This window comes from Canis lupus, chromosome 27 (genome assembly GCF_003254725.2).
Source record: "Canis lupus dingo isolate Sandy chromosome 27, ASM325472v2, whole genome shotgun sequence".
Classification (NCBI taxonomy): Eukaryota; Metazoa; Chordata; class Mammalia; order Carnivora; family Canidae; genus Canis; species Canis lupus.
In genome coordinates, this window is record NC_064269.1 from 44,221,574 (window position 1) to 44,245,085 (window position 23,512).

A 23,512-nucleotide genomic window follows, 5' to 3' on the forward strand; every position below is an offset into this window, starting at 1 on the left:
ACTGGAAATCTGGGCCACTTGTGGTCTCCTAGAACAACTATCCTCTAGAAACTAGCTATAAATACCTTTAAGATAATTTCCCTTCAAAGGCCGGGGGGGGGGGGGGGGGGGGGGGGGGGGGGGGACACGTGCCAACCGAATTTTTACAAATGAAAGGTTTACTTTGTCTGGTAGAAGAAAACCTTCAGTTCCAAGGGCTGGGGCAGGGCTTGGAGGTGAGTCTGTGGGGTGACACTGCCACCTGGTGGCCGGCGTGCACTGTGGCAAGGGAGCTGGCAAACGGGGAAACCACCAGAACTATTAATAAAAAAGAAGCCAAGTTTCCAGAACAGCCCTTCCTACTGAGAGGCTAATTCCTGCAGAAGTGGCCCCCTACATGTAAGGAAAAAAATAACTGAAGCTTGGAATTTGCTGTGTTATATGAGCAAAAAACTTTTTCTATCCACTGGATTCTTGGTACCAAGTGTACTGATTGATGTGATCACAAAAAAAATCTCGACTAAAGAAAATTCTGAAACATTTTACTTCATGTTATATATACTTTTTTTTTTTTTTTAAAGGGCAGAAACATTTAGGGTAACACCATGGACACGAAAGAACCTTGAGCCACAGGACTTTGAAAATCAGTCTTAAAATGTTTGGCTTTCACATGGTCTTTTTCATGGCTGCTTGTGTCATGCTGAAGAGATAAGCTTCATAGATGATGTTTAAGAAGTTGTCATCGTTCTGGAAAACAAAACCAAGAGACCTGAGGGAATGTGATTTGGCTGGCGGGAACCAAGACTTCCTCTGTGTTGGAGCTGAGCTGGTGTGCTGACACTAAGATGTGCATCTCTACCTGTCTGCTCCAATGGCGGGCAGTCCTTCACTGCACACATGAAGGTCAAGGCCTGGCCAAGTCAGCCGCTGGCCTCCAACAGTCACCACGACAGGTGCTCGGTACATACAGTCCCCATGGGCAGCCCAGCCACATGGCAGTATGGAATGAAAAGACTCGGGTCCTAACAGAAGGCTGCCCTGCGAGGCAATGATCCAGATTAGGGGTTCTCCAAGTTTGCTTAGGAGGCTGCCAGGGCTTCTCAGGTGTCCTCCAAAATCTCCCACAATGTGTACGCTTTGCTTTCAGCATTAGTTAAGATTTACCTGCAATATGCTTCATTTATATCACCAAAACGAGCCTAATTCTCCCAGTAGTTATAGGAAGTTTTTGTCTGGGCAAGTGGGCAGCAGTGAGACTGACTGGTAGTCTCTCTGGGCTCCTCTGCCTGGCTGGGGGCTGAGGGAGAATCATGGGTCTAAACAGTGGTGCTCTTGGTTTTTAATTCTAGAGACTTCTCCTCCCACTCAAATCCTTTAAAGCTTTAGCAATTCACCCACATTTCACATTCCTCCTTCATTCCCTCTTGGCACCCCACGCACAAAGCTAGCATTATTCTCATGCAATGAAAGACAGCGATGCTACCCCTGTTTTTCCTACAAAGTAGCCACAAAGTCTCTGTGTGAGACTGTGTCCTACCAACAGGTGAGGGCTAAACACAGAGTGCATGAGTGACTTTCAAGCATTCATCAGGAAGGTGGTGTCTTCAACATGGGAACAGTAAAGTGTGCAGAGTGGAGGGAACATAAATGTAAATTTCTACCTAGCAACAGACAGGGCCTGCTCTAGAATTTGAGTCTTGGCTCTTATACAGAGATCTTTGGAATCATGTTTTTTTAAATGGAATGAACCAGAAAAACAATGAGAAACTTTCACTTTAAATTTAAGTTTTTTTTCTTTATTGCTCATAAAAAAAGCTTATAGATGTCCTAAGTCGTCACAAACTTATCTTGAATGGGTTGAAAAGGCGAGAAATGTTTTTACCCTGGTATTTGTTCATGAATTAGTATGGCCCACTCCTTTGTGGTTTAGTTTTAGTGGACTGCTCATCTGCTTTCACTCTCAGATGCTGGGTTCTAGCCCCCGCTCCTTCCCTTCTTGCTACAATACGTGGCCTTTAAAACATGTTTTTAATAATAAGAGACCACTGTCTTTTCAACTAGAATAAGACAACTGCAAAGTGCTAGCCAGTTCTCTGAAAGTCTGCTAAAGCTTGAGCCAAGTGCCACAAAAATTTTCTTAAAGGTGATACAAAAAAGACACGTAGCTATGTTAACTGAGGTGTCTGAAGTCTGTCTGGATAAAAGTGTCCCACTTTCCAAGGCCTCACATCTATTTTTCGGGTGTGCTTTGCTAAGTGGATGTCCAAGTGGTGCCACGGGACCTGCCCCTTCCATTCCTGTTACTGTGGTAGTCCAGCCCAGTGTGGTGGGCAGGAGCATTGTGCCAGACCGGGGCTGAATCCTAGCTCCACTGTGTACTTACTAGCTCTCACCTCAGGCCTGAGGTAGCCTGTTTCCTTGTCTCTCCAACAGAAAAAATAATAGGGTTGTTGTATAATGAGTAAATGCATTAATGTATGTAACACATTTTAAGACAGTGTGTGGCACAAAGCTCTCAACCAGTGTCAGCTGCCACATTGTATCTCCTCACAGAGCTAAGTGAGACACTCATGGATGACAAAGTCTTGTCCTAATTAGCAGGTTTCAGAGTTATCTGTAAAATATGCCCTTAGTCGTACAGCCACGACTTACCTCCCTACAGTTCCCTTCTTCAGCAGTGCACATGAGCTTCCCCTAAATGCCACCACTTGTCCCAGATGGCTCTCACCTCTACTGCCCAGTGGTGAGCTGTCTGGACGCTGTGCAGCACCCACGATCCTTCCAGGGGCTGCTTAACTACACAGCATGCGCCTCTTTCTTTACTGGTAGGTAACAGCTTGGAGGACTCAGTTAATCCTCTGTATTAGAAAATCTTCGATGTCGTGAGATACCCAATCTCATCTAGTTAACAGCACAGCAGCCGCTGGGGTTAGGTGCAATTGTTACATGGTCTCTTCATTCTTGGGGAGGACTAAGTAGGCATCAGCTCACTGACTCTCTCAGAGTGGCAGTGTGAGGAAAGGAAAGAAGAGGCAATGCGGCTCTCCTACCTGGATGAGGTATAGCAGTGCTTCCTGAAGTTGTAGCCTGGTAAGTGGGCTGCTGGTGATCACGGGGGGCTCCTGGGTTGGCAGAGGCAGGAGGAGGCTGCTGGAAGTGGCAGCTGGTTCTTGGCTTCCCAGGGGCAAGAGGCCAGCATCCCTCTCTTTCAGCGGGGCACAGGTGGGTTGTGTGAACACCATGGGGGACATAAGCAGAGAAGGAGCCAGTGTAGCAGGAACATGCGGGGGCGAAGTGGCCTGCTCATGGCAAATAGAGGGCAGCAGTTAAATAGTGGCTCATTGAAAAGAAAGGCAAAGGGACAGAGAGGCCCCTCACTTGCAAGAGTGGATGTAAATGGGTTTCAGTATGAATTGTTCCCATTGCACTGGGTGGGAAAGCCTGTGGGAGCCCGATTCCTGCTCAGCTTTCCATGGATTCTCTTTTGTCAATCTTCCCAAGCAGCTCAAGTGGTCTCGCCATCGTGACTATGGCTCCCATGGCATATGAAGCTCACCCTGAGTGACTCTCTTTCTGGTTTACTACTATCGCTCGGCAGTGTGCATGTAGGACTGCTGGCCTCTTCCCCAGTTGTCCACTACTCTGACCTCAAGCTCCAGCCACCAACGTGAGTTGTCGCACTGGCTGGGGGCACCCACAACATCTCTGCTCCTGATTTCTCCACGTGGAGGACCGTTCCCAGCCTCTCTTTGCCTGGGAGGGAGGCATGCTTATTGGGTGCACCCCTCCTCAGTCCCTTCCTGAAAGGATCGGCCTGCTTGGAGACAGTACACATGACTGGCTTCTCCAGCTCAAGTTTCAGGGGCAAGGAGGACGGGTCGTGCTTGGGCACTGCCACTGACTTGCTGTCACTCCGAGTACGTCTACCTCACGTGGCTAAAGACCTATAATTAAGTTTTCCAATAGCTTTCCCAGTTATGCAAGTGACATTCTGATCCCGGTCTGACTCCCACGGCTAGCTCTCATTTGTTTCTAATGCAGGAGAGAAAGAAGAATGTTACTTATCGGCCTTCGAATGCCCCAAAATAATTCACGAGAAGGGGGTCATAGAGGCCAGGAGTCTAGAAGCTGCTGTGATTTTATAATCACTCCCTCAGTATCTTTGTGGGCAGAAGGAAGCTTAGAGGAAGGCAGGGTGCTTGTTTCCTTTAACTACCCCTAGCTGCCATTTTGAGCAGAGCTAGAATGGATGCCACCACAGCGGGGGTCCCAGCACTGTGTGCCTGACAGACACGCACTGTTGTGATCGGCTCTCCACACCTGTGGGTGCTGAAGAGAAATGGGACTGTGTCTGCAGCAGCTGATGTCAAACTACTAACTCCAGCTTTTGCAGTGTCCCATCTAGTGTCCTAGTTTCCCTCGTGTCCCATCCCACCAAGAGAAAAAAGGAGGTATAAGAGAGAGGGGACGATACACACTGAAGTGAGCATGAGGGTGGGTAACAACCTTTCTTTGAGACTGTAATAAATAATGAATAAGAACACTTTCACTCAGGCTCTCACATATACAAAGACTTATGCTACATGCTCATCATCTTTGTTTTCAAAAAAGTGAAGGATTGTTGAGGAACTGTTGTAAGCTACTTGCCAAAACATGACAAAAGGACCAATGATGACATCTGTAATAAGCAAAGAGAATGTCCTAATTTTTAAACCCAATGCCTTTTCAATGAATTTGTACCAATCCAAATGGGGGAAAAAATCAGTCAGATCTTCAGATGTTACTCACAGGCAAGGAAGTAGCTGTGGTTTTATTGCTGTTCCAAGTTACTGATACAGAGGGTCACCTGCCTTGAAGGACAGAGTGTTTCTAACTGTCACAGTATTTCCCCGACTGGCCCTCCACATGTGTGGTGGGGCGGGCGTGGGGAGTTCGATGGCATACTTACCCCTCTCTCCATCTTCATTAAGTTACACTGGTGATAGAAATAAAAACAGCTTGTACCTCTGAGGAGCTAATACGTTTTTTTCTGTTGACTTCAAGTACCTCCAGGACTACGGGCCCTGTCAAGGTGGTAGGTATGCAAGCCTCATTGCTCGTGACAGGCCCGCAGGTGTGTACCCACAGGAAGCACAATGCCTGGCATGTAGTAAGTGCTCCAAAATATTTACTGAATAAATAAATAAACAGTCATGATTTTAAAATAAGAAGAGACCAGGTGTCTGGTATCTCAAATGATTTCAAAGTGGACAGTGAACATTTATGGTCAAAGATTCGGGGTTCTTTCGCATGTCTGTGTTGTTTTCTGTGTCCATGAGCTTCTCTCAGACCTTATAACACTGTGAAGACTTAACTCTACAAATAAAGTATCTCAAAAGGAGGGAAGCCCCCAGATGGCTAAACAAAGAAAGGATTCTCTCTCCAGGCAGAAAGTTATGGTGATAATAAGATGCACAGATATGGTTTCTGGCACCCTGTTCTACACAGAAATGTCCCTAGAGCACTGAAGTGGATTCTAAGTTTCACCAAGTACTTACTAAATATTGTAGCAATACCATCCCCCCCAACCCCACAGGTATTTACCTGAAAAAGAGGAGTCTGCTTCTCTGTGCTGGGTGTCTTGTCCATCCAGGACTCCAGGGCTTTCCCTGTTCTAGAGCTCTGAGTTACCACAGGAAACTTTGCGGCCAAGGCTGGTCGGTTAGACGCGTGCAGCTGCTGCTCCTGCTGTACAATCTGAAGCTTTTTCAGTAACTCTTGAGGGGAGATCACTCCAGAACTGCTAGTCTGATTACCGGACAGGGGGAGCGTTGGTCTTGGATGTGTGGGCTGCTCTTTTCCATAAGTCTGATGTCCGAGTGTCTGAGGTGTAAGGGAGCCATTGAAATACCCCACTTGTGCCTGAGCCGCCAGCCCCTTTACTGGAGCGCCAGGTGCAGCAGTGGGGACAGTGGTGCTGAGGCTTGGGGCAGCTGAGCTGGCAGGTGCTGGTGTGCTAGGGTCATACTTATTCGCTGGCCTGGGGGCACTCTGAAGCTTCTCCAACAGGCTCTGAGTTCTGGAAGTACTTTGGACATGTTGAGAAGTCCCAACGCTATGGGGAGACCCTGGCTGGACAGGTCCCAGGAAAACCTCCCCAGCAGAATGGGTACTGCCATTTCTGCAGGGCCGGTTTTCAGGCAGCTCTGACAGTGGGTGGAGGTCTGCACTCCTGACCATGAGTTTCTGAATGGCTGGACAGAGCTGCTTCTCACTGGGGGGTGAGTGTCTTCTGGGTTCCTCATAGGAGAGGGAGCGTACAACCCCCTGCCTCATCGGAAGTGGCTGCTGCTGCTGCTGGTGGATTGTCTGTGGGGAGCCCACAGCTTCCTGACATGGAGATTTGTCCTGTTTTCCAAAGAGAGCCGTCAAGGACAAGTGTTGGCATTCGGAGTCTAAAGTCTGGAAAAAACAAAAACGTCTGAAAAATGAGTCTACATTAATTTGGTTGTATGGCAGGCTATGAAACATAGCTAGCCTAACTGATGATTTCTTCTATTTTCATTGGATCAATTAGAGAGGATGAAAAAACTCTTAATTCTAATCAATTTTACAAACTTAAGACCTCCTTTTCAGGTAAAAAAATTTCACAACATTCTTAGACGCTCCCACACCCAAGACAGTGGTTATGTTTTAGCATCTGCTGATTGACAGAACAGCTCTCAATGGGCCTGGGGTTCACAGACTGGGAGCCACTATGGTACAAAGTTATAGTTACTAAAAGGGAAATAATCTCTTCAACAGGAAGTCCACCTAACCCTGAGAGTATAAGAAGATGCTGAGAACACTCAGGAACACAAGGAGGTCAGTAGCTTTTGGTAGAATTAGAGAAACTTAGGATAAGTCATTTAACCTAACTTGATCCTTTCAACTATACACCAGTTGCTTTAAAAAAATCATCATATGCATACATACAATCTGCCCTGGCCTCGTCAGTCATAAAGCTACCTCGTTCCTGCCCTGTATCCCCTCCTGCTCCTTCTGTTTTCTGTGTTGTTGGACTAAGAAAACATGAGCTTTATTCTAATGTCAACATATTCCAATTTCTTCATTAAAATAAAAAATTTCCACAGATACCAAACAATAAAAGCAAGCTAAAAGATAATTAGAAAAGATTTATTTTTTCAAAAATTCAATACAAGACTTTCATTAGCCAGTCTTTAGCTCTTTTGGCTTTATGCTCATTCAAAATTGATTTAAATGAATTCCTTAAAAAAACCTGAACCTTTAATGAGGTATAACCAGAGGTAGTGGAAATAGCTTCGTTACATTTACAATCAATAATGGGACTTGCAGAGTAGTGATTTTGTGCTGCCCTATTCTGGAAAATACCTACACTTATCCCCCAAATGCTATCAGTTTTATATATTTAGATGTGAATACAGTGACAAATCAGCAGATCTCCAGGGGAATTTCATAGCACTCATAAGAAAAGGAATGCCATTCTACACACACAGTGCCTAGCACTGTACCTGGGGCAGAGGAAGTGCTCTGAGATGTTTAACTGAATGTTGTTGCCTTGGCTGTCCTTTTCTCAGTGGCCTTGGGAAACCAACCACTGACCTCAGAGGAATGCCTGCCTGGCAGGTAATATTCCTGTCAGTTCTGACAACGTTATGAGTTTACTGTTTTTAAAAAATACATTATCCTCTAAGGAGTTCAAATCCCCAAGAGACGAATGCAGAATATGGTAAATGCCAAAATTAAAAAGTTCAACACTCTTCTAGAAAGAATATATTATTAAAATGAAAACAATCTCAAATTTGAAATCTCTCCTTCTTGGATTTATCCTGAAGCATCCTTGAACAGTACCAGGCTCCCCTGTGACTATACTCTGGGTAGAAGTTCTTTAACAGTCCTATAGAGGCATTACAGATGGAAAGCAGAGGATTTCATACCTGGTTGGGCCGAGGTACCCGCTGTTGCTGGTTTTCGCTGGGCTTCACTGGAATTGGTTTGATGAGATTGGGGTTGTCATAGATGGCAGATGAACTGGTTATCTGTTTTGGCTCAGAACAGGTTTTACACTGAAATCGAAAAAAGAACCTCATTGTTGGTGTTAAAGAAGCTTTAATCATTTTATTTAAAAATTTTTTTATATGTATATATTTTTACTGGAGTTCGATTTGCTAACATATAGTATAACACCCAGTACTCATCCCATCAAGTGCCCCCTTCAGTGCCCATCACCCAGTCACCCCGTCCCCCTGCCTACCTCCCCTTCCACTCACTCCCTTGTTCGTTTCCCAGAGTTAGGAGTCTCTCATGGTTTGTCACACTCTGATTTTTTCCACTCATTTTCTCTCTTTTCCCTATAATCCCTTCCACTATTTTTTATATTCCCCGGGTTTGACAGGTTGCTTTTAGTGACTGATTGAAAAAAAATTTTTTTAAAGATTTTATGTTTATACAATCTCTACACTCAAGGTAGGGTTCGACCTAGCAACCTTGAGATCAAGAGTCCCACACTCCCAACAGAGCCAGCCAGCAGCCAGGCACCCCTTGATCGATTTTATTTGTTTGTTTGCTTGCTTATGTATATATTCATTCATTCATTTTAATTAATTATTCCTTTGTGCATTTTTCAAAGGTTTTATTTATTCATGAGAGACACATGGAGACAGGCAGTGACAGAGGCAAAGGGAGAAGCAGGCTTCCAGCAGGGAGCCTGATGCGGGAGTCAGGGCCCCAGGACCCCAGGAAGGCAGACGCCCAACACTGAGCCACCAGGCGTCCCTGTTTCTTTCTTTTTAAGGGAAGCAGACAGGCAACGAGTGTTCAGAGGGAGGGAAATAGGGCCCTCCTGCTGAGGGTTTTCCCAGCCATTTGGACCCAGGTCAGTGTGAAAGCCAAGGGAGCAGGGCCCAGAATCGTTCAAGGCTGAGAATTCCCTTCCTCGATCTACATTTCACAGATGCTTGATTGAAAGTGGTATTGCATGGCAAACGTCCTTTTTTTTTTTTTTTTTAGTAAGTCAATCGGAGAAGGACAATCATTATATGGTTTCATGCTTTAATCTTTATAAAAGAATGTAACTTCTCAGTCTTTATTTCATCTAATTGGTAGCTATTTTTTGGTAGATTTTCATGCAAAAGGAAAATTACTTAATCTCCTCTGATATGAGCTATATTTGAGTATAAATCAAATTCCAATTTAATTTTTCTTAGTATTGCACAATTGCAGTGCCCTAAAATATTACCAACAGCAGCAGCCTGCAAGACCTAGAGGCTCTGAGATACTTGGATATTTGAAAGGCTAAAGATATGCTTAAGCAGCAATAGTTTAAAAATACCAAGTCTAATACTTGATAAACAGCGATAAAAACAAATTCTTTAAATGCCATGTCTGGATTACATTATGGTTTTATTCATCCATTAGCAGTTGACTTAAAATTGGAGAGTTGTATCATCAAAGCAACTGATCCTTTTTGGTCTACAAACCCAAAAGTAAAACTGACTCAAAGCACTGATTTAAAAATTACTAACATCATCTTTATTTAATAATTGACTTTTAACATAAACAGAGTAATTCAAATCTGAGTGTTCTGAGCCACTCCCTACAAATTAAAACTTCACAGAGAAAGACAAGAGACAAGACTCATCTTTTCATACACTGAATCATTATCACACATTAATCTCACCAACCATACAACTGCTAACACAGTAGGATTCACAACACAAAGAACAGCAGTGATGGCACTATCTACCTTGTAAAAACACCAAATAAAACTGAATATAAAACCACTATCTTCTATTCTATAATCTCTATAGCATTGCTAGTTTCAACTGTCAAGGCCTCACGTAAGAAAATATTTCACACTGTCCCTGAAATGGAATGAGCTATAAACATAATCTCGAACCTCAGGAACCTAAGGCTTCCAATGTTTTACAGTCACTGGGTTGTATTTTCTAATTCAAGGATGTAGGAGTATGGGGTCAATCACCACCATGTTCACTTGGGTTTGTACAGTTAATTGTACAAAGGACTTATAATTTTCTTCCAAGAATTCTATCAGTAATTTGGATATTTGACACTACATTAATTGGGGTGTGAAATCCCTTTATGAGTCATAGAATGCTATTTCTAATTCTTAGGTGCATGCTGGTGGTTAATGGTATGGCTGCATGGACCAACTGGCCTGGTTTTCCAAAGACAATAACCAACAAAAGAATACAGCCTAAGATAGAGTCACTTACAAAATTTTAGCATGAAAGCCTTTAACTTCTGCTTGCTATGTAAAAGAAAGTGGATGTTCAGATTACTTTCACTGAATGCCTCTGTACTTTTCCCCCCTTTTTTAAAAAAAGATTTTATTTATTCATTTATGAGAGAGAGAGTGCAAGTGGGGGGAGGAACAGAGGGAGAGGGACAAGTAGACTCCATGCTGAGTGTGGAGCCCAAAGCAGGGCTCCGTCTCACAACCCTGATATCCTAACCCTGAGATCATGACCGGAACCGATATCAAGAGTTGGATGCCCAATCGACTGAGCTACCCAGGCACCCCTACTTTTTCATTCTCTATGTTCAGGGACCTTGAATTTCAAACAAGGAGAAACAGATTTTTCTCCTACCTTCACTATACACTGAATATCTGGGCCAAGAGGCTGCTCTGTCTCTTGCTATGCATAAGCCCTAGGTAGCCTTTCTAAGTAAAATTTGCTAGAAGCTGTATTCTGTGTCACTATCACTGAAGCCTTGCTTTCATGTAAAAATTGCTACAAATTGCTCAGAATTAAACATCATCAAAAAAAAAAAAAAAAAAAAAAAAAAAATAAAAAAAAAAAAAAAAAAAAAAAAAAAAAAAAAAAAAATAAACATCATCTACCTCAATAGTTTGTAGCTCATTTTCCAGCTGTTTAATTTTCTATGCATCTCCTTTTTTTTATTTTTTCTATGCATCTCCTGACCTAAATAACTTTAAGGCATTTGGAAAAAAAAAAAAAAGACTTGGAAAGTGTATAATGGATTCTCCATAGAGATCCTGAGGCACTTCTTTAAAGCCCTAAAAACTATGTCACATGATCTCATTTTCTATGTCTCTCTCTCTCTCTCTACTCACACACACACACACACACACACACACACACAATGTACTCAGGCCAAGAGAAAAGTCTGGAAGAAAATACACTGAAAGCATTAAAAGTAGACATCCTTGGGTTATAGGATTATGGATATTTTTTATTTCCCTTTTTTACTTTTTTGAATTTTCTCATTGAACATCAGAAGACACTTAGCAATTTCTCTAATTTCATAAATAAGTCACGATATATTAAAAGAGAGCTATTAATCCTTGCCTTAAACCACAAAATACAAAACAGTCTACTTCTACATACTCAGAACTATATGGCAAAAGATCCTTTCTGGCCCTGGTTCTTTTTCTTACTGAGAGTTGGTGGTTTTATTGTTCATTTAGGTCTCAACTAGAAGTCTAATAGGAAGGAGGTAAAAGGAGGTGAAGTTCAAATTAACATCACGCTACTTTATAGCAGGTTCACAAAAAGCTATTTCTTTGGGGGGAAAAGCACAAAATATTGGCCAAAATAAGGTTCTCAAATTATTTTATTAAATTCATGGAAACAGTTGCATCTGATGTCACTAGGCTTACTTTACCAACATCATATACCCCTAGATCAAAAGTTTTCCTCCTCTTACTTTTTGGGATTTTCATAAATTGAAGCATTCTGAAGTTGGGAAGATCTCAGAAGTCACTGAATTTAATCCCTACCCAGAGAAGTGAGACCTTTTTTCCCCTTGTATCCTAGTATATCATCATGCAGTTTCTTTTTTTTTTTTTAATTTTTATTTATGATAGTCACAGAGAGAGAGAGAGAGGCAGAGACATAGGCAGAGGGAGAAGAAGCAGGCTCCATGCACCGGGAGCCTGATGTGGGATTCGATCCCGGGTCTCCAGGATCGCCCCCTGGGCCAAAGGCAGGCGCCAAACCGCTGCGCCACCCAGGGATCCCCCATCATGCAGTTTCTTCCTGAATACTCCCAGTGATGGGACAGGTACTTCCTCACATAAGAATTCTGAGGGAAATCTTGTCTTCTCTTTTACCTCTTTCTGTGTTCCCCCTTTCCTGAAGTATCCCAGAGCCATTTTACTCATGATTCTCACATTTTCTGAAATGTCTGTGTATTGAAGAGGGGACACAAACACAAGCAAATATAAAGCAAGTTTGCATTATGCAATGGAAGGTCACAGGGAAGCATTTTTTATCTGGTTGTGCAGATCAAAATAACAGGATGGACAAAGTTGACAGGTAGAAGACTGGGGACAGCATGGGAAGGAGGCCATGAAGGTGCTTTCAGGAAGCAATGTTGTTACTCTGTTTGGCAGGAGTTTTAAATATTGGTAGGGGGCAGTGCAGGGAGAAGGTAGTGAGGTTAGGAGAATAGACTGGGGCAACATTATGTAATCCTTGAAGAATCTGAAGATTCATATGCTACGCAATGAGGAAAGAAGAATTTAGAGCAGAGAACTAAAAGGATCATGCAGGTGCTCATCATCTGGCTGTTAATGGCAGAAGGGATCACTTCTGTTTACCACATGGTTGGAGCAATTAACATTATGTATATAACATGGACTTGAGTTTATAGAAAATCAACTCTATATACTGATTAAATATTTCTGCTTCAGGTCAACATTATACCACAACCAATCTGGGGGGTATGTAATGATGAACAGAACATTGTTTTGACCTCAACAAGTTCATGGTGGGAGAAGTTACTTAACTGTAATAAATGAGGAAGATCAAAATAAATTCTAAATAGTAACAGGCTGGTGATTTCAGTTGAAAGAGTAATTAATCTGAATGAAGAGATCTAGGAAAACTCCATGTAAAAAGTGGAATTTTAACTGGGCCTTGAAGAATATGTACCTGCTGAAGGACAAAGTGAGGGGGAAACACTGCAAGTCATAGGTACAATAGAAAGTAATGGCCTAAATTGTCTCCAAGACCACAGAGGAGGGTTTCTGTGTGTGTGTGTGTGTGTGTGTGTCCCGTGTTCTTTTATGAGACAGTCAGGTGCAGCGACAAGAGGAGACTGTGGAGGGCATCCCTGGATGGCTCAGGGGTTTAGCACCTGCCTTTGGCCCAGGGCGTGATCCTGGAGTCTCAGGATCGGGTCCCACATCGGGCTCCCTGCATGGGGCCTGCTTCTCCCTCTGTGTCTCTGCCTCTCTCTCTCTGTCTCTCATGAATAAATAAAATCTTAAAAAAAAAAAAAAAGAGGAAACTGTGGAGAGAGGCTCAGGAAACCAAAATATACTCAGAGGTCCTAGAAGCAGGAGGCACAGTTCACCCTGCAGGGCCACCTGTGGAGGCCTCAGGGTGGGCAGGAAACACCAAGCAGGAGCAAGGGGAAAGCCAAGGCAAGAGCCTCTATGGGGGTTGCTGCACTTTAGGATTGGCTAGTTGGATAATTTTCAGTAGGCTTTTTTTTTTTTTTTTTTATTTTTTTTTCTTTTTTTTTTTCTTTTTTTTTTTTTTTTTTTTCAGTAGGCTTTAAACACTAGGGTGGTCTCTAGTCCCAGGACCTGAGATGACTAGGGCAGAGGACTAGCCTCCTGGGGTGCGGGGGTCAGATAGAGGAGGGACATCGCAGGGTGGTTAGTTTGCAAGTCAAAGGCAGCCTACTAGCCCAGGGGCAGTCAACTGGGTGACTCAGCTCTTGATCTCAGGGTTGTCATTTCAGGCCTTGTGTTTGGCTCCATGCTGGGATGGAGCCTACTTATAAAAAAAAAACAAAAACAGAAACTTGGCTAGCCCAGGGAGGAGGATTCTGGTCCCAACCAGAAGACTTTTAAGATGCCAAAACACCATAAAATAAAAATAATAAAATATGTGTGTGTGTGTATGTGTGTGTGTGTGCGCTGAGGAGGGAGGGAGAAGAAAGAAAATAATTTGTTCAGTATTTGCATTTATTATTTATTGGCCATTGTTATGCTGCCTCACAGAACCTAAGTTCCTGGAGGGTAAAAATGTCATTATTTTTTAAATTTAAAATTTTTAAATTTTATTTATTTTTTTAAAAAAAGACTTTATTTATTTATTCATGAGAGACACACAGAGAGAGAGAGGCAGAGGGAGAAGCAGGCTCCATGCAGGTAGCCTGACGTGGAACTCAATCCCGGGACTCCAGGATCACGCCCTGAGCCTAAGACAGGCACTCAACTGCTGAGCCACCCAGGCATCCCTACATTTTTAATTTTTAAAAAAAGATTTTATTTATTTGACAGAGAGAGTGTGAGACAGCATAAGCAGGGCGAGCAGCAGAGGAAGAGGGAGAAGCAGGTTCCTCAACGATCAAGCCAATGTGAGGCTTGATCTTGATCCTAGCACCCTGGGATCATGACTAGAGCTGAAGGCATATCCTTAACTGACTGAACCACCCAGGTGTCCCCAAAATGTCGCAATTTCAGATTAATCTGACATAGTACAATCAGGTAAAATATAATTAATTGATAGTTGCTAAGTCATTAGAATGTTTTTTAACAGCTGCTGAAGAATTAAGCAAAATGGAAAATACAGAAATCATTGTTACTGACCGCATATGAGATTAAAGTGTCTCTGTCCCAGCCCTCTGATCGAAGGACAATGAAACTATGATTAATTCGTATTCATATACATTGAGTCAATCAACAACCATTTATTCAGCACATATGTGCCAGGAACATAGAAGACAACTAGGCTTATGAAGATGAATACAGGGTGTTCTCTGTGCCCAAGGAGCTCACAGTCTACCAATCAAGGGTAAGTCAACCATCAAACCAAAGGCATCCTGGAGAAACTTGGCCAGTTGTCCTTTAGCATGTCCCACTTCATTCAGGAGTTTTCTGATTGCTTCCTTGGTGCCATTTGTTTTCTGCCTGCCTGTCTCCTCTCTTCCCTTTTATTTTCTGTAAATTCGTAAGTTTAAGAAAACTTACAAAGTGGATGACTAGAGTGTATCATGCTAAGTGAATTAAGTCAGAGAAAGACAAATACCTTATGATTTCCACTCATATGTGAAATTTAAGAGAACAGATGAACACTGGGGAAGGGAAGGAAAATCAGGACACACATACTTTTCCATTTGTTCAAGTCTATTTTTATGCCTATCAGGAGTGTTTAAACGTTTTCTTCATAGAGGTTTTGCTCATTTCTTGTTCATTTTATTCCAAAGAATGTTATATTAATAGTTGCTACTGTAAATGGCGTCTTCTAGGAAAATTTCTGACTGGATACTATTTGCATATAGGAAGGCTGCTGATTTCTTAGGCTACCTTTTCATCCACTTAAAACAAATGGTCTTCTTTAGCCTGCTAAAAGCAAATAGAGATTTAATTTTTCATTCAATTTTATTTGGTGGAAGGAATAAGCCTTTCTCAACAAGCATATTACCACCATAGGATTTAAGTATGTTTCACAAGGGAAGACAAAAACTCACCTTGGTGTATTCATCTTTGGCCTTGGTGAGCATTCGTAAGATATCTACTTCCTTGCCCTCTCCTGAATTGAGGATCATTGGGGAGTTTCCTGCTCCAGTTCCCTGATGGGCTTTCAACTGTTCATATTGAGTTAGGCTAGAAAAATAGAGGTGAAAATCCACACAAGAAAAACGAACTTAAGTGGCTTTTAAAACCATCTAAGTCCCACTCACTTGTTTTATCTTGTTATAGTCATAGTGGAAGTAAGACTGCTTAGGAAGTGAAAGAAGAGTTGAGATCCTGAGTATACTGAGTACATGTATGAACCTAGAGGAGGAGTAGGCAAACTATGTCCTAGAGGCCAAATCGGGCCCACTACCTGTTTTTGTAGAGAAAGTTACAAACAGCCACAATTACTGGTTTATGCGTCACTTACACTTACGGCCAGCTCTCACACAAGGCCTGCAGAGTTGAGTAGTTGTGACTCGCAGAGCTGGAAATACTATGTTTTTTTTTTGTTTTTTTTTGTTTTTTTCCAGAAAAAGTCGGCCAACTCCTCATTTAGAGCATTCTTAAAAGGACTCATTAATTGCTGAGGAAACCCAATTCAGAGTTCTCAAACACTGAGCAAACTGCACGGCAAATCGAGATTCCCCTCCCTTCCTTGTTTCAACGTGCCTTGAAGTCAAAGCAAAATTGATTTCAGCAACTCAAATCCTATAGTCCTCTGATAACTTAAAACAGCGAAGATTCCATTCTAGAAGACAGGGCATTAAAAAAAACTTAGAGCAATGAAGAGGTCTTCTGTTTCCCTGAAAACAATACAGGAGGGAGACCAGGTTGCTCCTATATGGTGCTAGGTGACACTGAGAAAAACACCTTTTCCTTTTGTGTGCTTTGACTTTCAGCTCAAATTTTTATAATTGCCATGTCATTTATGGTAAAAGAGACCTGAGAACTTACGGGGAGATTTAATTCTGAAGGGCTCAGAATCCACACATATCAGCTGCTTATTGCTAGTCAACAATCAATTTTCTGCCCCAGCTGTTAAGTAATTACTGCAGAATGCTAACAATTTGAACATGGTCTCTTGGCTGAGCCACAGAGTATTTTTTCATCTATATGAAATCCTGCTATTATTATCCGTTGTACGGTTTACAATAACATGAATGTGTTAGGAACTAGTTGTTATGGGGGTAAATACTAGTTTGAACACACTTAATCACCATCTGCAACATGAGCTGATTACCTACAAATAGTTATCGCGAGCTAGATTTTCATAAATCTATTTATAAAAAAGTGTTCCCCACACTTCATTTTGGGGGGGGGGGTCACTTTTTAGTCATTTCATTGCCCCAGGATTTAAAATTGGAAAATGGTTCTTCTACAGATGGAGATGTTTTGTCAAATGTGCATGGGCAGCAGCCAATACTGTGCGTTAGGAGGCCAGTCACCGGCTGAGATGCCAGTCACGGGCTGAGATGCGGCATATGTAGGAAACTTAATTCATTCTGAGGCTCTAAACCATCCCCATAAAGCAGGGAGATAACTGCCTCCTAGGGAGCAGCCTCAGGGCTCAAGGACTGATCAAAGAATTGCCCAGTCACAAAGGAGACAGCACGCTTACCTGGGCCTCCCTTTCAGTACAGTCAGGGGAGCCAACAGTAGGACAGGCAGACCCTGATTTAGTTTCCCCAAACGCAGTTGAGACAAACCACAAGGTATCAGGAGATTAAAAAGAGACTAGCAATAAAAAAAGGGACTGCTTACTAATTACTAAACTGATACTAACACAGATATTTCCAATCAGATTAAAAATAGAGTCTATCCTAAGTACTCAGAGCATTTGAGATGGGGGAAACTGAGCTTCCACAACCATGGATTTGCAGTTAAAGGAAATCGTTGAGGGCGGGAAGGAAATGAAAGATCTTAGAGAAGGTGTAGCAGCCTTTAAAATTTCCAAATGTTCTTTTTACTGACAGCCATACTGATAACTTTTCAGAGGAAAAAGAACCCTGCTGATTTACAAATGAGGAAAACATTGAAGAAAACTGCCATCTGGAATAATTCATATTATAGATATTTCACACATGCAGAACAAAAATGAGATGAACCATTCTCCATGATAAATCTTACCTACTGAAAATGTAAAAAGTTGTGACTTATGTTTATTTTTCATTTAAGTAATGGTAAATGTTTTCCTAGCCATGGTGGGAAGGACTGCTGTGAGAGATGTATTCTGCTAAGAGTATAGTGGAGTTACACTGAGAAACACAAACAAAAGCATCATGTCCAGAAAAATACTTAGCCTTTCAGCACCTACTTTTTCATAAGCTCTGCAATTCTTTGGCATTCTTCCTTATCATAAAACCAAATCCCATAAATGGACACTGCAAAAAGCACATCAAACAAATTATGAGCACCTTCAAAACTACAAAATGGAAAGAAATTCCTTGCCAACTTGAAGAAAATACATACTTAGGGATAAATGAAACCAATCACTTAAAGTTTAAGCTTGAAAACCTAGTGTTGGAATTGTCTAAGCTCACAGAGAACTCTGAGTGGTCTTACGCATATGCAGATACACACGGTCCCCAATTAAGTGCACTGTCTCTAACAACATAGCACCTGAACGTAACAGGCATTTGGCAAATGCTTAAAGGAGTGAATACAGATTTCAATCTGTATTAGAAATCAGAATTTCTAAACTCCTGGCTTTGAAATGTCACTGTGTCCAGACTTCATTTGCACATTTTTACACATACTTCATCTTTATTGTGAAGTATCCAGAAACTTGATTCACAAAATTAGGCCTAGAAACCTCTCCCCGCCCTCTTCCTTCCACGAATATGTTCACCAAAAAAACTAGCTTTATTAGCCACAAGTTAGGACAGAGTATAGATAAAATTCAACAACAAGTCTCTGACTTCAAAATGCCCATATGGAAAATTTACAACTGTTGAAAGATGAGATGTGACCATGACTTAATCACTTAGTAATGAAAGAAAAATGTGGTATAATGTAGCTGCTATGGATTCACTTAACAATTTTCAAATAAACTGTATACCTTAGTATGTGCCTATCTACATCATTTTTATAGCAAAGGCTAAATAGTTCAAAATACTTATAAAGATCCAATTGAGGATCTGGTGGTATTAATCATATAAATAATGCATTAGCTACAGATATATTTTCAAAAGCTTCTTGAAAACAGCAGAAATATTGTGATAGGGCAAAGAAAACCAACAAAATATGTTATTTAAAGGAAAAACGTTTAAAAATTTAAACATTCAAAATATTTAATTATGTGAATATTATTTGGTCATTAAAACAGCTGTGGGGATCCCAGGGTGGCACAGCGGTTTGGCACCTGCCTTTGGCCCAGGGCGCGATCCTGGAGACCCGGGATCGAATCCCACATCGGGCTCCCGGTGCATGGAGCCTGCCTCTCCCTCTGCCTGTGTCTCTGCCTCTCTCTCTCTCTTTCTCTCTGTGACTATCATAAATAAATAAATAAATAAATAAATAAATAAATAAATAAACAAAACAAAACAAAAACAGCTGTGATGCTTTGACAGCCCCCCCCCCCAACCTGACCAATGGCTCAGTGTGGGATTTCTGCTTCTTGTCAGTAATGACTCAGATAACAAAAGCTTCAAGAAATGTCTTCTTAGTACTATTTTAAGGAGATATTTTTAAAAGGAACCCTACAAATTTGAATTACTGACTTGCCAAAAGGTGGCCATCGGGTTTTAAACTTTTTATGATTAGTGTGCCAGGAATCTTTATCTTACCAATCAACATGTGAAGAGGGGAAAAAAATGTAAAGAACCGTCTAGCATTTTCTTGAACAAGACCATTTTATTCTCTTAGAAATACATACAAATATCCCTCTTTAACACATTGATAATCTTTTGAAAAAAGAACATCTGATTTCTGAAGCCTATGTGCTAAGACAGCCTTAATATCAAAAAGAAGTTCTTTCATCTCAAAATCATTAAATGTGTATCTTAAAACTTTTCATTCAAGGTTGTTTGCAGACCATAGACACTAATGCCTACTTGGGTTGCCTACACATATTGCTACACACTAACCCACCTAGCCTTGTGTCCCTATAAGAAAAGTACATTGGATCACGGACACTCAAAGACAATAAATCTGAATACTTTTGTGTTATGATGGTTTTAATCTTAGTTATAAAACTAGCCGCCTACCCTACTTTTTGATTATAGTGATAACTTCCTTTCCTGGGAGACTGGGTTTTCCAAAAGCATCAAAAAAGAAAGGTGGTAACAGGGGAGAAAGACAGCATGACTAAGAAACCTCAGGTCCCGTGGCAGCAGGGAAGCCAGCCATTTGTGCCTCATCTGTAGGATATTAGAAATGTCCTGAGTGTCATTTTGTTTCTATGTTTGATGTTACATATTTGTGGCATTTGACATAAGGAATTAGGTTTTCCTAAGAGTGGAATGCCAAGGAAACTGTTGATACAAACAGAAAAGCAGTTTGACAACGTCATTATCATGAGATAACTGAAATGCAGATTTAGGCAGGAAAAATGCTATGAAAACATCTTTCCAACGTGAAAACCATGTTTGTAATACTATTTAAAACACTGGAGATTTCTTTAGGACCTAACCATTTATCTCTAAAACAACATGACTTCAAGATTAAAACGGCTCATTCTGAAATAGCACTTTCATCCCATTTAATATTCAGTTTGAACATAAAATGTAACCAGTCAGTGTAGAAAAAAAACAGATTTACCAACAGTCCTGGCACCAAGATAAAATGTCAAACTGGGCCTAAGTTTTTTCTCCTTAAAATAGTTTTGCGACTTGGGTTGCATTCCAGAGGGAAGGGGGCAGCAGGCCCATGAGCGTGCACATTCCAACCGAAGTTTTCTGCCTCTGAGGCCCAAGGCCTCCCAACCCCTGGACAAGCCTATCGCTCTCCTGCACAAGAGGGTATATCAAAGCAGCTCGTGGTGATATATGAAAACCAGAGATCATCACGCCTCAGGGAGGTGATGAGCTGACATGCTGACAGAAGCCATTTACCTCACGTCTCAATTCCAGTTTTCCTGTAGAGCCACTGGGGAAGAGGCCCATCTTTAGGTGGGCAGTGAGTATGGCAGATGAGGAAGGAAAAACTCGTTGAAAAGAACCCAAAAAGAAGGTGTGGTTTTTCAAATTCTAAATCTGAAAAAGTAATCACTGTGACCTAAAGTTGCAGCGAGGTGACATGCGGTTTAAGCCCGTGGAACGCTTAAAACGTTACTGTGGGAAGAATCTCTGGGCTTTAGGAAGTTACAAGGGGAGAAGCTCCCAAGGAAGAGATTTATTTCCTTAAAAAATCTGACCCGTGAGCACACATCTGGAAGTTGACCATGCTTCGAGCCTTTGGCCAGCCCTCTGTGCCTGCATACCAGCCGCTTTCCAGCCACTCTGCTGCTGAAGCAGAGGTGAAGTTTAAGGGCACTTTGGTGCATGAAGCTCAACTCAACTGCTTCTACATCCCTCCTGGAGGTAAGAAACCCAAAGTGGAGGAAAGAATAGGAAGAACATATTGAAATGTACTCCAAAATATTCTAATGATGTCTAGAATGTGTGACATAAGGTCTCATCCTTTTGGCAATCCTCTTCGTATTTAATGCAGGACTTTTCAACAGCACAGTTGTGAAGTTTTCCCGAAAATCACACTGTCCTGGTCTATCTCATGCTTTGGAAACTCTCACTCAGAAACAAAACCATTGTTTGGGGCAACAGGCAAGGTAATATTGCCTTTATGTATCTATTGCAGCATCAACCTTCCCTTTTCCTTTTAATTCTGTGTGGAAGATTGAGGAAAGCAAAATCTTGTATTAGATTTCATGTCTGAATATTGTTAGGTACACATAGGTGACAGAGCAAGCTGATGGTATCTGATAATGGTATTTTCTTCTTTTTTGATTTCTTCAGCAGAAAAATCTAAAGTTGATAAAATGTTAAGAGGCTAATTAAGAGGTCATCAGAGGCAGTCTCAAAATGTCCTTAGATACACATTCATTTAGAACTCTTAGATTCTGGGCAGCCCCGGTGGCGCAGCAGTTTAGCGCCGCCCGTAGCCCAGGGTGTGATCCTGGAGACCCTGGATCGAGTCTCTCTGTGTCTCTATGAATAAATAAATAAAATCTTAAAAAAAAAAAAAAAAAAAAAAGAACTCTTGGATTCTTTTTTTTCTTTTTAAGATTTAAATTTATTAAAAAAAAAGATTTAAATTTATTTATTAATGAGAGACAGAAGGAGAGTGGCAGAGACACAGGCAGAGGGAGAAGCAGGCTCCATGCAGGGAGCCCGATGTGGGACTTGATCCCAGGACCCCAGGATCATGCCCTGAGCCGAAGGCAGTTGCTAAACTGCTAAGCCACCCAGGCATCCCAAACTCTTGCATTGTTATTAGCATGGAGTGTTAGTTCATTCTGGATGTTCTGTGGGGATTTACCTCATCTAGTTTATGTTCCTAACAAATATTTCTATATAATCTGTTCTTTTAAGACATTTATCATTTGTTCCATATTCTACCCCAAATATCTTTCAGCTCCAAATCATGAATGGTAGCTTGCAATTTTTTACCAAGGACTCAGACTAATATTTGTGCAACTTTAAAATATAAAGGCATATTTCCATACAGTTAAGAAATAGATAATACATAACCACATGTAAAATTTAGACAGGCAAGAGAAGGATATCTGATAGGGTAATACTCTCCTCTCTCTCTCTCTCCCTTTAGCAGTAATTTCACTCAAAAGCACAGGGATATATATTTCTTAGTTGGAATGCAGCAAAGAAGGCATTTAAATTCTTTTTTTCACTAGGAAAACTATGGATTTGGGGTAGTGTGAATTACACAAATCTCTTCTGCGTGCTGAAGGATAAACCAAAATTTTAAAATTCTTTCAAACCCCATTCCTTTCATCAAGTCTTTCCCAAATGAGTGGGATAATAAGCCCAATGTAAGAGCCAAGAGCATCTAATCATACATTTGATGTAAGCATTTGTTTTAGAGACTTCACTCAAATATCATTTTTCTTGATTTATGGTACCATTTCTCTGGTTCAAGTTTCTATAATATTGACACTGATGATGACTGGTTGCTGGTATTTGGTAGTAAGCACACACACACAGCTGTTACCCCCTGAAAGATCGCAAGGTAGCAAGGAAATTAGAAAGTTAGAACTGTGAAGTTTTAGAGCTGGAAGGCAGCTGAGAAGTGTGCAGTTCAATAGCCTATTTCACTAGCGAGGAATGTGTGGTCTCACAAGGTGAAATGACTCAGCTAAAGACGTTTTGACTGGTTCCATCTGTTTGCTCTGAAATATGCTCTTCCTCTAGCCTTACAAATGAAATACGTAAGACTGAAACAAGTTTTATGTTTGAGTTGTAGGCTTGATTATAAGAGATGGGAATGAGCCTTCTCTAAAACCAAGGTTCATATGGACTCTCAAGAGGAAAAGAGGCAAAAGGGAAGGGTGGGAGGTGATGAGTATGGAAGGAAGGAAAGAAAGAGGAATCCGAGATTTCTAGTATTGGCCATTCTTTTACGGTGGCGAGTACGAGGACAGCAATCACTCTGCCCATGTACTGGCAGCCACAGATGGAAAACACAAACTATGTTTGGCAGCTCTATGTCGATTCTATACTTCTACCCCATTTGGAAGGCTTTGTACTAAAAATGTTTTTCTTCATCATGTTTAATGCCTTTAAAGTAATGTTCTTTCATTCACCTTCTGCCTTAGCTCTACTGACCAAACACGGACACAATCTTGTAAAACAAAATCTTCACTGGCCACAGAGTCTACATAGCACTGTTATCTTTGGCCCTTGGTCTGGTTCTTTTCATATGACATAGTTTTACTGCACCTCACAAATCAGTGATCCTATGATCTCAAAACATCGGAAGGTTCACGGTAGATGAGAAGCAGTCTCTATTTTATGGGTGGCTAATCCTCATGAACATTTTTGGGAGAAACAGCAGAAAATCTAAATAAATAGTGTGGAGTATAACAACTTTCTTTCTAAATAAGTTAACTTCATTAGAAAG

General features: G+C 41.4%; 2 protein-coding genes across 24 annotated transcripts in view; one reads left to right on the top strand and one right to left on the bottom strand.

The window, feature by feature from the left end:
- Window positions 1-504: 504 nt before the first annotated feature.
- The window catches only part of DCP1B (decapping mRNA 1B), a 54,047-nt gene continuing 31,039 nt past the window's right edge, over window positions 505-23,512 (bottom strand). For 2 of the 3 annotated variants that reach the window (XM_025461665.3, XM_025461668.3), the window contains 6 exons: window positions 17,754-17,820; window positions 15,451-15,586; window positions 7,917-8,045; window positions 5,563-6,420; window positions 3,030-3,278; window positions 505-726 (listed from right to left, as the gene is read on the bottom strand). In XM_025461665.3, the coding sequence (XP_025317450.1) occupies window positions 646-726; window positions 3,030-3,278; window positions 5,563-6,420; window positions 7,917-8,045; window positions 15,451-15,586; window positions 17,754-17,820 (1,520 nt within the window). In that variant the 3' untranslated portion in view covers window positions 505-645. Of the gene's footprint in view, window positions 749-3,029; window positions 3,279-5,562; window positions 6,421-7,916; window positions 8,046-15,450; window positions 15,587-17,753; window positions 17,821-23,512 lie in introns of all 3 variants that reach the window. The other variant, XM_025461666.3, reaches the window with a different exon arrangement.
- The window catches only part of CACNA1C (calcium voltage-gated channel subunit alpha1 C), a 746,601-nt gene continuing 743,457 nt past the window's right edge, over window positions 20,369-23,512 (top strand). For 13 of the 21 annotated variants that reach the window (XM_035706875.2, XM_025461637.3, XM_025461647.3 and 10 more), the window contains exon 1: window positions 20,370-20,958. In XM_035706875.2, the coding sequence (XP_035562768.2) occupies window positions 20,820-20,958 (139 nt within the window). In that variant the 5' untranslated portion in view covers window positions 20,370-20,819. Of the gene's footprint in view, window positions 20,959-23,512 lie in introns of all 21 variants that reach the window. The other 8 variants (XM_025461617.3, XM_035706871.2, XM_035706874.2 and 5 more) reach the window with 1 other exon arrangement.